This window comes from Emydura macquarii, unplaced genomic scaffold (genome assembly GCF_026122565.2).
Source record: "Emydura macquarii macquarii isolate MOO-44397 ecotype Brisbane River unplaced genomic scaffold, CSIRO-AGI_Emac_v2 contig_2199, whole genome shotgun sequence".
NCBI classification, from domain to species: Eukaryota; Metazoa; Chordata; order Testudines; family Chelidae; genus Emydura; species Emydura macquarii.
The window spans coordinates 3,765,493-3,779,822 of NW_027132336.1; the positions used below are offsets into that span (position 1 = coordinate 3,765,493).

General features: G+C 38.9%; 1 protein-coding gene across 3 annotated transcripts in view; it reads left to right on the forward strand.

The window, feature by feature from the left end:
- Window positions 1-13,902, forward strand: part of ZFYVE28 (zinc finger FYVE-type containing 28) — a 288,745-nt gene extending 274,843 nt beyond the window's left edge. For 2 of the 3 annotated variants that reach the window (XM_067558929.1, XM_067558931.1), the window contains 2 exons: window positions 3,304-3,407; window positions 13,735-13,902. In XM_067558929.1, the coding sequence (XP_067415030.1) occupies window positions 3,304-3,407; window positions 13,735-13,869 (239 nt within the window). In that variant the 3' untranslated portion in view covers window positions 13,870-13,902. Of the gene's footprint in view, window positions 1-3,303; window positions 3,408-5,045; window positions 5,203-13,734 lie in introns of those variants that run through there. The other variant, XM_067558930.1, reaches the window with a different exon arrangement.
- Window positions 13,903-14,330: the final 428 nt, after the last annotated feature.

Genomic DNA, 14,330 nt, shown 5'->3' on the forward strand with positions numbered 1-14,330 from the left:
ATTTTCTTTGATCCCTGTGAGCAATAGAGCAATGGACCAGTTGGCCCTGAGAGCAAGGTTCTCTCTCTATTCTGTTTGCAGATCTCTAAAGAACTGGTAGACAGTGTCTCGGAGATTAGAGATATTGCATGTTTCAATGTCCTGCTGCCTGCAGAGCTAATGGAGCCATGCAGCTCAGCAGAAGGACCATAAAATAAAAGCCTGTTGATGCTGGTGCACCATTACCACCTTGCCTCCAGCAGTGTCTTCAGAGTAATGCTTGGAATTTAATTTACAACACTTGCTGTACTTCCCATCGTATTATATTTTTATCCTCTCATGAGATCTCTCTTAAACAATCTTTTAAAAATCTCTTCTAAAGAAGATCCGATGACTCAATGGTTAGTACGTACAATAACTTCCAAAAGCCAGCTTCCCAAAGCGGTGTGAGATGGGCTGATGAAGGAGACTTTGGACAGGGATCTGGGTTGTAGATTGCATTTTCCTTGGTGCCTGCCTGGTTTAAAATGTGGCTAAATCATTAAAGGCTCTATTCAAAGTGCTGAGCGCTTGGCTGCAATCCAGCAAAGCATGTAAGCTTGTGCTTACCTTTGAGTAAGTACCTACTAGACTCAAAGTTAAGCTTGTGCTTTTGTACCCCATATGAAGATTTTTCAGCCACATATTGATCTAACGGATCAACTGGAAACCATGAAGTCTTATATTCTAACCTAGTTCCACTGCTGTGGTCCTGAGCAAATTATTTATCTCCTGTTCATTTTTAACATCTGCAAATTGACTAATTTACCAGCCTTACAGAGATGTGTGACTGAGGATTAATTAATTAACATTTGCACAGCATTTAAACACGTAAGCTGATATATATGTGCTAAGTGTTATTTCAGGGATGTGCTTGTGAGGTGGGAGGTAAAAGCCAGAATCCATAGGGCATTGTGCTAAACTCACAGCTCCATGTGAACTGTCTTAGCATTTGCTTGTCACTGGTTAGGAAAAGGAGTACCCTTTAGGCTACCCCCCCATATACTGTACTGTGATAAGAAGAAAGATGAGTAAGCCAATGATGAGATTCATAAAGTCCGTTTGGAGGAAGAGAGAATTACTGTATTTAATTTTGAAAAGCATATATAGAGAAGTTTTACACTCCTCCATATCTTGAGTACCAATGAGATATATAATTTTCCATATAATATTGTCATTATACATGTCAAAGAGGAAATAAAGGTAAACACCACCTAATTTGCAGAGAAGTTGATCTGGCAGTAAAATTCTTATGTAGCCATAAACTCTAGGTTATAAAATATTGGTATGCTTATTATGAAATCAGGGCGTATTTATTCCAGTACTACTTTATTGGAAGTATTTATTGCAATATCTCTTTTAGGAACTTGCTTTTTGACAATTTAGTTTCTCTTTTTCTTTCCCAAGTTTTTTAGGCCCACTACTTTAATAACTCAAACTTTACACTTGCTTTTTTTAGCATATTCCCCCTAAAAGCATATCCTTTATCAAATCAATTCTCCATGTTTTGCATAATTAAAAATGAAACATTCCCTTCTCTACTAGTTTAGTTCCTAAAATATACCTAGTTGTGCCTTTCAATGTATAGAAACTCTGAAAAGTAGTGACATCGAAATTTTGAAGCTGTGCTCAGTTTTTTCTAATTTGGTTAAACTGTTTGTTAAAATATTTTATTTATTGAATTGTGCATACAATTTATTTTTTAATTTAAGGATCATCATTTTAACTTTGTAAAATTTACATAAAATTAAAATAATATTTCACAGAAGAATATGTTGGGATGTGACCTTTTTATTCATTTAATTAAGCCTCCTGCCATTGTTCTTCCTTGCTTGACCCAACTTGCAACTCACTTGCCATTTGACCTGCGTATTTAAATGCATCATATGTTTATCTCTGTTTGATACTATGTTCCCTGAGGCAGGGTCCTTGTCTCTCTTCTGCTGATAAAGCAACAGACATATGCCCTGCACTCTGTGATAACAGAGAGAATCTAGTCTCTGGCAATTTATGTAAATATTTGCAGGAGCTTACCTTTCATTATGTTCATAGATTCCTTTCTGGGCAGCACTTCATTTACACTTGATTAGATTTTTAACTTAATTAGCAATGGGCTTATATCACTTTGACACCCATAATTCCAGGCTCTCCAGGGTGATGTCAGCCTGCCACTACCAGAAGCAGTTCAGCCTAATGTGTTCTGCTTTGCACAGGGCAACTCACTTCACTACGAAAAGTTCCAGAGGGGTAGCCATGTTAGTCTGTATACAGCAAAAACAACAAGAGTCCTGTAGCACTTTAAAGACTAACAAATTTAATTTCTGCAGGCATAAGCTTTCGTGGGCTGTAACCCACTTCATCAGATGCTTCACTGCTTTGCTTCTGTGGAAGATTATGGAGGTTACTGAAAGAAAAACAAGGGGACATGTTGTTAAGGAGTATTTTAAACATTTTTCTCTGTTAACATTGGTTGTACCCTTGATGTTGCTCACTGTTTGAGGTGAAGTGTTTGGGTTGTTATCTTGAGAAAGGTGAAGGCTCTGTTTAAACTCTCCTTAATGTTTGGATTGACTGGAGTTTCTGATACTGCTGTCCTTGTGCAGGCAAATTTTCACTGAGAGCAATGGAAGTGTAACTGAGGGTTTAAGGAAGGAAAGATGGATCAGGCCCTTAGTTGATTATCTGGAGAGGTGGGGGGGGGGAGGAGGAGGGAGGTGTTGTGTATGGGTGTGTGTGTGTGGATGGATCAAGCCCTTAGTTGATTATCTGGAGAGGTGTGTGTGTGTTAACCAAATTGAGGAAAAAGTGGATTACCCTGTCTAATGAAATCTGACAGGCTAGTGAATACAAAGCTGTACTCTAGATTTCTTCTTTTAACTGTTACATTGGCAAAAAACATTCATGGTTCCATCTCTGTATTTAACATTCCTGCCTTTTATACTTATATTCTGCCTACCTACATTTCCCTGTCATTTTCAGTTGCATAAGGTACTCTTTATATCCTGTGCCTCAGAGCTGTGCAGTGGTTCCATATTCTGTTAAACGATTACCCTGCTGTAACCCAAAGGTGGCTGTATTTCAGTGAAGGGAAAGCGGTCCCTCTGTTAGCCTTTTCTCAGCCTTACCTAAAAGATGCTTGCAAAGCACTTTGAGATACTAGTAAGAAAGCTGCTATTGTTATATAAATGTAATATTTTATTCCTCCTGTTCCCTGGAGGCCCAAATATCACTTGTTTATTTTTGTTCTAGTCTGATATAATCTCTGTGTCGTTGTGTTTTTGATAGATCCTCCTGATTGGGTACCAGATGAAGTCTGCAGCTACTGCACAGCGTGCAAAGCTCCTTTCACAGTAATTCGAAGGAAACACCATTGTAGGAGCTGTGGCAAGGTAATGACTCAGTAAAAACAAGTGACATACTCTGCTGAAAAGACAAGCAAATTCATGCAAATTGCAGGAATTCATACAGCAGAGACAACCACGCACTCAGCATCATAAAAACTTGAGGCCAAGATTTTTTAAAGTGACTAGTGATTTTGGGTGCCTCCATTTTTGGGTGCCCAGTTTGACACATTAAAAGGGCATGGTTTTCCAAACTGAGGCGCACTCATCCTCTCAAAATCAGGCGCTTTTAAGGAGTCTCAAGCTGGGCACTCAGAATCAAAACTAGCTTTTGAAAATCTTTGCTCGAAGCTTTAACAAATTCCAGCAGCCTGCCTACAATGTGGGAGTGGGAAATGTGCCAGCTTTGAGCACTCTGTGTCCTTGTCTCTGCATGTCTTTACGTGGCATGCAACCTTGTGTGCAAAGCATATGAGCTTCTCTGCAAGTGCTAGTGGAGGGTGTGGGGGTGAAGGTGAAGCGCTAGTCACACTGTGCTCCTGGGCACTGAACAGCAATGAGTCTCCAGTCTCTTCTGCACTTGCTCTCTTACTTGTAAGTGCACAGGATAAAAAAGCAATGAGGTAGAGAATGGGTGTTTCCAAGGAGACATGGATTTAATCCTTTCTTACAATGTCACGCTGAAGTTGCAATTTTAATAATGTTTAAAGAGTTCAATCCACCAAAGTCTTACTTATGCAAGTAATCCCATTGACTTTAATAGCACTGTTCATGTGAGTAAGGATTACACACAGAAGAGAGGCTATGCAGGGTCAAGATGCAGTTTATTGTGGTCACTGCCTGATGAATGCTAAAATGCACGAGAAGGTGTTAGTCAAAGGATCGCCATCTCTGAGCACCTCTTCATTGCTTGGGATGGCCCTGCAGGCACCCCACTCTCAGTTTCCCCTCCTCAGGATTCCTCAAGAATACATGTAGGCTAACAACACCCATGTCACAGAATAATTCATTAATATGGACATCTCAAATCACAAAGTGGACTCAAAAGCTCTTGACTCCAACACCGTCTGTGACTGTAGGCTCTTGATCAGTCTCAATCGTCCTTCAGACTGGAAGACTCTCAGGTGTACTCCCGGAGCCCCCTGCTAGACTTCAAAAGCAGCAATAACGCAACCATGTCCGTCTACTCTGGGTTTCATAGAAGTCTCACATCCCTCCTGGATCTTTCCTGGCTCCCTGCCCCTTTATGGGACAGTAGCTGCAGAGGTGCATCCCTGGGCCTTCATCTTGCTCCAAAATCATCTCCTCCCAAAACCCAGGCTTTCTGCTTCTGTCCTCCCTCCCTCTTCCGAGGGAGACCCTGCAGAGCTTTCTGCTCCACTGCTTCTCTCTCAGGCAGAGAGAGCTCCATGTCTGCTCTCTCCATCCCATTCCTGGCCTGATTCACCCAGACTCCTGCCCCCAAGGACCCAGGTGCCTTCTCTTAAGCCCAACTGGGGGTTGGCTGACCGGTCACAGGTACATTGGCCTCTTCCCTGCCTGTGACAGTGTTGTTTCCTAGTTCTGACATCTCACAGAGGAAGGTCATGCACACAATTTTCTGTCCCTTCTGTTTTAAAAAACAGAGTTCGTCATGTCCAGTACAAAAAAATGTAAAGTGGAATCAATCTCTCTTGTATTTTTCAGATCTTCTGCTCTCGCTGTTCCTCTCACTCTGCTCCATTACCTCGCTATGGTCAGATGAAGCCTGTCCGTGTTTGCACTCACTGTTACATGTTCCATGTCACTCCTTTCTACAGTGACAAAGCTGGTATCTGACATAATAAACTATTGATGTACCTGTTGGAGTCTTATATGGACTGATACTACATTTGATCTAAGCCAAGAATTAACTTGAAAGAAGGACCTTGTGTGGGCATGTAGGCTTTGACATCTATTATTATAAATTTTGTACAGGCAGTTTTTATTGCATTTTATTAAGCTGCTAAAGGGAAGCATGAAGCGTCTGTAGCTGTTAGGCTACAGTACTGTCTTCCATAAATTTCTAATGTTAATGTTACAATGCCATATGCAGAATAAAACACACTGCGTGGAAAGAAATAGGGCTCAGAGAATTGAACAAACGTTGCTGCTTATTTTACACATTAAGAACAGAGTAGGTGGTTAACTCTAACTTACTCATCACAGCGAATCAGTTCCAAAGTTAGGACACTTCTGCATTCACTCGTGTTCTAGGATGCTTCTGAGTGTAAAGGTCAGCTCTTTCTCTCCTATTTCTATTTAGCTTTTCCATTACTGGATATAAGCTACCTAAACCAACATTAATTGAGGCAAAATATTTCAAACTTACATTCAGTATTCATGTAGGCAAAATTCTCTTTGAACCAAATAGAAAGAACTGAAATTTCCAGAGCAGTACATTTCTGTTGCCTTTCATTTATTCATCACAGCAATAACTCAGAGTGTCTTCTAAAATTTAATTCTTACATCTTTTAATTTAATTCGATACAATTTGTGATGTTTGAAGTTGTTTACATGCATAGTTCAAATCAACTCCTAGTAATAAAAATATAACATGTGAGAGACTTTGGTTTGCAATATCAATAATAAAATACTAACTGAAAAACAGTTTCAGAGAAAATAGTCACCAGATGAATGAATTACTGTTTAAAAAATACATATTTTTGGAAATGTTTAGCTGTACAAGTGTCACATGTTACAGAACTTATCCCAAGCTGTGTTTCTAAAATTTTAAAATGATTTTCTAAAGGCAAACATTAAACAATATTGTATATTTTTATTTAAAAGGGTCTGAAATATTGGCCTAGCAAATGAAGTTTCTTATTGTCCATAGTTGGCTGAGTAATTTTATAAAATATTTCATACTCTTACTTTTAGATCACCCATGCTAACACCTCAGAAGACATTTACATTTATTTTAAACACCATGGATAGATTTTGGTTCTCCTTAGATCGGAAAAAAATCACATAGATTTATGCAATGATCTTGCACAAAGAGCTGTGTGAGTACAGAATTTTCAAAGGTTTTTGGACATGCTTTGAGTTAGCCACATTAAAAGAACAATGCAGGGTGCTGTGGTTAGAGAGGAAACAATAGCAAGAGCTTTTTGCGGTATCCCGTTTGGTGACTTGCAGTGTTACGAAGTGTTTCAAGCTGATAGATAGAAGATAGATAAGTTTTATGCTATTTTGCTCAAGAAGGGTCCTCATTTAAAATGATAAAGCAAAAACTGGTCAGTGTTACATTCCCTTTGCTTTGTGGTTTTATATCCAATGCAAGTGAGCCATATAAGGGTATAACAGCTTGTTGGAATTGTTGTCATCTGAATCAGATTAAACCGCTTCACTGGTTTATGTGAAATGCACAAACCTTATGATGCTAGTTGTGGTTTAATTCAGCTGTTGTATTTTATCCTTACTTTATTTATATATATTTTTTGCAAAATCCTTTTCACATAATCCTCAAACTGAAGTATCACAAGAGTTAACTGGGCTCAGGATGGGTATATTAGATGTGAGGTGGGTCGTATGGTACAAGCAGTGATACTTATTCAGGCTTAAATCTCAGGCTTCACATTGCAATGATTATTGCAGTTTTATTTTTTGAGAAACAACAAATCTAATGCTTCTTTTATAGGATGAAAAAAATAAAATGCAACAAACTTCAATTGTGAAATAAATATGCACAAAAGTTGCTTCTGTGAAAAAAAACTCATTTAATGGACTGAATATTATTTATTCAAGCTTGTTTTTATTTTGTAAATGCTGTAATTCAGAATCATTTCCATAAATATGATATTTAAGGATCTCAGACACTATAGTTTCTTATGTAAATACAGACTCCTATTTCTCTTACTGAAAAGCACAATGACTATATCAATACTAAAATGCATTTGCCTCAAGGAAGACTTTCGTCTTGTAATCTCTTCAGATAATTAAAATGTCAAGACTTTCTACTTCCATGTGCTGGATTGCTGTTTCATTTATCGGTCTGTTTACACACAATGACAGTTGACATCCTGTCAAAGAAATCGGTCTCAATCCATTCACACTGTAACCAGGTTTATAGGTTACACAGGAGAAACAAAAGGTTTAAACTTTTAGGGTGAAATTTACCCCTGTGCAGAGGGCCAGCGAAATGCTCACTTAACATTCAGGGTTTAAATGGAATATAGGCCTTTGTGTTCTGCATGGGGATGAATTTCATCCTTTGAGAATGTGTTGTACATTAGGTTCTTATGTGCAATGACTGTTCCACAAATTGGATATATTGGGTCAGCCTGTGTCAGATTGAAAGAATCCATTCTGTGAATGACTCAAATCTACAATAAGAATAATCTTCCCTGGATTTACCTGAACTGTTCTTTATACATATGCCTGATACAGTGAACAGCACAATATGTCAGTATCTGGTGAAAGTTGTGGGAATGCAATATATGCTGTGAAACAGGTTTAAAATCATCTGAAAAACTATCTTTGGATGGCCCTTTTACTCGATAAAAGCATATTGCAGCCATGTAATCATAGGCTTCCAGCTCCTCAATACTGTAATAATAGTAAAAGTTGAACAGAGAGGCTAATGTTAACAACTAATTTTTGTATCTATGTGGTCAACATCACAGGTTCAGTGGGGTTAGTGTACAGAATATTTAGGGCCAAATAATGTTCCTACTGATTTTAGTGGAAATTATGTATAACTGAGGGCAGAATTTGTCCCTAAAGAACATGTCCATGGCATCCATAGTGGTTCACAGTATGTCTAGGGCAGGAAACAGGGCAGTCTTGGTTTTTTCCCCACAACCATGATTCTGTTCCTTCCTGTTTACCAGCTCCTTTCGAGGGGGCCAGGGGTGACATTGGAAGAATAAGGAAGTGAACAAGAGAAGCATTACCTTTGATGGCTGTAATTCACATGGTCATGGATCTCACCTAACAAATAGAGTACATCTGTTTCTGAGGAAGTCAAAGAAAAATTATAAAAGAATCCTCTCTCTGTGTTTATATTAATGATTCATTGCTTCCTGATCTCTCTCATACAGCTGGTAAAGTGTGGTAAAGGGCTCCCTTTCGTAATGAAAGAAACAGAAATAAAAACTGTACTTTGACTTCAGACAGCAGCTGTTAACCAAGAACCTCAAAACACTTTACAAACATTAAGTAGGCCTCACTACAGCCCTATGAAGATGGGGAGATCAAATGGATGGGCAAGGAAGATGACACTGTCTGCATATTGCCTAAGCAGAAGGGAGGGGTTTGTGTGTGTGTGTGACTTCGCATGTTGTCTAAACAGAAGGTGGATGAGAGAGGAGAATATTGTAGGAGGATATAACAATGGTCTAAGTGGGAGATTTTGCTGGGGGGGAAGAGTCAAATACAATTCCACCATGATCTTCCCCTTGAGCTGGAGGAAAACACCAGCACTCTCAGTATCTTGTCCCCAGTTGAACTTGCTGTCAGATTAAATTAACTGAAAGATGCTGTGTCTGCATCCTCCGTTACCTTGGCAATCCTCTGATATCATCTCTTCACCAAGTGCCTGGGCTGCAGTTCTCCATTCCATTGCAGGCAATCAGATACTTATGCTTTCTGCTCTATTCAAATTAAACATCTTTATTTGTAATGATGAAGGGTTAAGCTCCAGGGTCAGATACGGATTTGCAGATAGGAATGAATGCTTGATGGTAATGTTTTGCTGAAATATGTTTTGTATTATGAGAAATCTCCTCCCAGGTGATTCCTTTGAGCACTGAGTCCTCCAGTCTTTTACATTTTCACTCATTTATTTCCCCCTCCCATCATAAACCTCTTTCAGTTTCTTCCGCATAGAAACTGGGCAGAGTAGGATGCAACCTCCTCTGGACTGGAGTTCATTAATGCTGCAGTTCATACAACCAGAGGCAATATTACAAGGAGATTAAAGGAGCTTGCTTCTCTATTGCTTCAGTACAGTGTTCCTGCCAAACTCAGAGGTGCTGGACGATTCTGAATCTTCAGTTTGGTTCCTGGGCATTTTAGTGTATGCTGCTAATTCTAGACCATTGGGCTGGCCTGCTAATGCTGTCACCACTTTAAAAAAACATATACCAACAAATTGCCACGCCAAAGTGTCTAAGATGCTGCAGTATTGCTTTCTTTCTATAATAAGAGAGAAGGCAAGGCAGGTATCTCAGATCCCATGTGTTAACTGTTAGTAAATACTTTATCACTGAGACCCCCTTAACATTGTGATAGAAGTTTCTCTCATCTTTTAAAAAGGATACAAAAGATAAGGGGTTTGTTATTTGGTTGTTTTTAACCTCAGGTCTATTCTTATCAGGACTAAAATGTGAAGCTAATACTGCTTTAAATAACCAGTGTTTTTGGAATCTGCACCCAGTTGCTTCTGTACAGGAAGCAAGCAGCCTATTCTCCCATAAGTAGGTCTGAACAATTTCAGCCATTAATTTCACCACTTGTTTTTATGAACCAGGAGGGATCTGGTCCAAAGCACAGGCTTCCCCACTGTCTTCAGAACCTAAGGGAGTAAAAATTAACTGACATTCTGTCAAGGACAACATTGAATTTGTCACCTCCAGTAATGGATCTGCCAACCCATTGTTTGCAAAATAGATGGAAAAGTCCTCGCAGTACAAGAGGTCTGACTGTTTCCAAGTGGAGGTCACCAGAACTCGTTCTGTCAACCACTTTGAACAATTCTGCAAGAGATGGCAATTATTGTTCATATATCCCCAGGGATACCAGAGACACAGGGTTAGTAGATAGACTCTGCCCTTTACAGCTTACACTGTCAAGGCCTACTCCTGAAAGCTGCTGAGTACCTGCCACTTAATGGAAGTGGAAGACATTTAATATGCTGCTGAAGAAGGTCCTCAGCACATTGCACGATTGGGTTCAAAGTTAGAGAAGGAACAGCAAGGAATATCTGACAAAAAAGGGGATATGGCCTGATGAGCTGTACCATAACATGGAACGAGTTTGTGCACATTTGGCAATTTACCATTTTCAACCATGGCTATGCATAAGCTGTCACAATGTTTTGAGAGTGTAAAGTCAGGCAAGAGGGCATGAGTGATATTCACTATTGCATGGCCAGAAGCAGCAATTTTGAATAGCTGGGCATAAAAAGTTCTAGTACATAGCGGAAAGCCAGACAAGACAGGCTTCTTGTTCAACCTTCTGTTAATCACCCAATCCCAGAAAGAAAAATCTACACAATAGTAACAGTGCTGCCAGTCCTTCAGAGAGGGTTTTAACACTTGGGTGTAGGTTAAAATCTAACTCTTATTCCAGAAAGTATTATTTGTCTAGTTCCATAATAATACATGGTTCTTTACAGGACAATAAAAAGACATGGTCATTACCCCAAAGGGCTTATACTCTGAGTTAAAAGAAACACAACTCAAATGACAAGTGTCATAGGGAATGGCTAGAGAAGAAGGATGGGAGACGTGAGCAGGCAGTGGAAAGGAGAAAGTTCTGTGCTTGAGGGCTATGATTATTAGACTGGGTAAAGTTTTCAAAAGCACCCAAGTCCCATTTTCAAAAGAGACTTAGGACTTTCTGACTGCGCCATTTCCCCAAAATCGTTAAAAATTCCTGACCAGCTCTATTGTTAAGCAAGTTTCTTGTTAGTTATGCTGAAAGAGCCTTTTTGAAATACATAAATAATTGACAGAGGGGTAGCCGTGTTAGTCTGTATACAGCAAAAACAATGAGAGTTCTGTAGCACTTTAAAGACTAAGAAATTTAATTTCTGTAGGCATAAGCTTTGGTGGGCTGTAACCCACTTCATCAGATGCAAGGAATAGAAATCACATAGGGGGTATATATATACATATCCAAGGGTAAGTAACAACAATGGGGAAGGTAGATAAAAGCAAAGTCCATTCAGTTAGAGTAGTTGAGGCCAATTGTCACTGTTCACACATTCTCACCTCCTTTGCTTATACCTACTTTCCCCATTGCTGTTATTTACCCTTGGATATGTATATGTATACCTCCTATGTGATTTCTATTCCTTACATCTGATGAAGTGGGTTACAGCCCACGAAAGTTTATGTCTGCAGAAATTAAATTTGTTAGGCTTTAAAGTGCTACAGAACTCTCGTTATAAATAATTTAAATCACTTTCTTTGGCTCATCTATAAGAAGTTTACGGGTGGTAGTGAGGATATGCAAAGTTTTCTTCACTTGTACAAGTTAATAAATACATTTTAAAAAAATCAGCTTTGGGATTTCCTGAGTCTCAAAACTTTGGTAGATGAAGGAGTTTCTCTCCTAAACTAAACTGTTCAAATGTGCATATTGTCAATCACTGAAATGTTTGATTTCATCTTGAGGCTTTTGGTGCTTGTAGCTGTTGCAAAGAATAATATTAATGTGTGATCTTCTGAGGAAGTGCTCTTTTTATCAAGGAACAGAAGTGAAAAGTTTCAGCTGAGGGTTGTAAACCATATCTTTTTAGGAGTAAAAGCCTTACATAATTTTAAGTAATAGTGTATAGTGTTTCTGGAGAAAGCCTGCTGCATTCACCACACAAATCATTCAAACAAGTGAATTTAAGTAATTTTTTCCAAGTCTTTGATACCTCTTGGGAAACCCACTACATAGCCAGTCTCCTGAACTATTCCACAACCTCTTCCAGGAATATTTGAAGTCATGTTCTCCAAACAAAGTCGGCATCTAGTCTTAAAGCCAGGTCCTCCCTTCCAGCAACACTGCATCAGTGTTACTAAAAGATGGCTTTCTTGCTCATAATAGTTCACTGTGTTCTCAAAAGTCACCCATGTTTTCGCAAACCTTGATCAGCATTGTGCTCCATTTCTTAAGAAAAAATACAGGAGACACAATACACTCAGACATGTGTAAATGTGGATATGTCTCCTTATTTCTTCCTCTGACAAGCACCGAAGCAACATATAGTTATCTATTATTTGGGCTAAAGGGAAGGCCATTGCAAATAGTGCCTGTTTGGAAGCTTTACGTTGTAAAAGTTTTACCTCTTAGCTCCCTGTTTATATGCAGACACTCCACTTCCACGAAGTGTTTGTCTTACACTGGAATGCTAGGGTTGCTAGCTTGAGGAAATACAAAGGAAGGAAACAGGTTTCAGAATGCTGCTGCCTTAACAGAGAGATCCTAAGTCAGAAAAATAGGAAGCAGGGAAGATATAGAGTGTGGACTGAGCAGCCAAGCTGGGGGAGAAGGCTTGAGTTGACCTTTTTCCATCTTATTATTGCCTTTTTTAATAAAGTCAAATCCCAGGAAAGGGCTGAGTTTTTGGATCATTCTTTCTATGTGGACTGTGTTTTAGAGCAGATTAGGAAAGGCACCTCTTCAGATAGACCAAGGTATGATGATCATGTACTTCTTCTCAGCAATATTAACAAAAACACAAGTCCTAAGGAGTTTTTTCCCCCCCTTTGCCTTTCTGCTCAGTCTTGTGGCAACAAGAAATAGAAAAATTGATAACTTTCAGTTTTAAAAAACCTTAGTTGATATTAGAGAGACAAGGTGGGTGAGGGAAAAATCTTTTATTGGACCAACTTCTGTTGGTGAGAGAGAAGCTTTCAGGGTTACACAGCACTCTTCTTCGGGTCAGTTTTAATTGATATTGTCATAAATAACTCAAATATCCACAATATGATGTTTCATATCAATATACAATAAATACAGAACATTAAACAATGTTTGAAATAACTGGAAAAATCATTAACCCCAAATCAATGCTGAACACACTTGCTCCTACTGTAAATAGCCCAGAGAGCAGGATCTCAGAGTTACAGTACAGAATAATAAAATGCCAGTTGTCTGGCATTAGAGAGACAAGGTGGGTGAGGTAACATCTTTTATTGGACCAACTTCTGTCGGTTAGCGAGACAAGCTTTTGAGTTTACACAGAGCTCTTCTTCAGGTCAGCTGAAGTTGGTCCAATAAAAGATACTATGTTACCCACCATGACTCTCTGATATCCTGGGGCCAACATAGCTACAAAACCACTGCATACAACAATGGAAGATTGTCTGGCATGTCATTACTGGAAGTTTTCAAGTGCCCCCACAAGTTCTGTCTGATGCCATAGCGTGCTATTTGCCACTGGAAACTTCAGCAGTGGCCTCATTTACTTTCCTTGTTGTAGTTTCATGTGTAATGTTTATAAAAATGGTTCAAGCTCCTGACAAAGTTCAAGATACAGCCTCATGGTGAAACAAGTGATGAACTGGCATATCGCTAAAGTAAAAGTTCTCAATATATGGTTTTCCTGCCACAAATATTATATTTTATTTTAAAGATTTTTTTTTAAAAGAGCATATGGTGTTTCCAGGAGGTAAGCATTGTTTTGTTTTATCACCAGGTTCTACTTGCTTTTTGGCGGCTTTGTAAGAGCAGTGCAATGAAGAATAAAGATGAGAAGAACAATGTCTTGCTAGAGTTTCAGACTGCATTCCTTCTTATGGTGTCTCAAGTTTTTTGTGAGCACCCATTTTGATCAGCCTAACACTGTAAAAGTTTGTTAAAATTGGAAGCCTTAGTCACTGCAACCAAACAAATGTATTTTGATTTTTTATTTGAATTTATAGTTTTAATAGCTAGCATACGGACAAACAGCTAACTTCTGCCAGGGAGTATGCAGAGAAGCAAACGAATGCTAGGAGAATACGTGTAAGATGTAGTGTGGGTGGGAATGCATCCTCCCCGCTCCTATGTGCACCTAAAGGTGTGGGAAATGATACACACATCTGCCATAGTGTGCTATACACATGGACCCAAAGGCTTCAGGAGAAAAATGTGCCTGTCTCAAGTTTTTTTTTTTTTTATATGTGAATATACATATAGTGCTTTAAAAGGGCCAGTTTTACAAAGTTGAAAATAATTAGGAGCCAAATCAGCTGGAAGAAAGAATTTAAACAGAAAAAAAGTGAATGATAAGTGGGAAGCGTTTAAGAACAT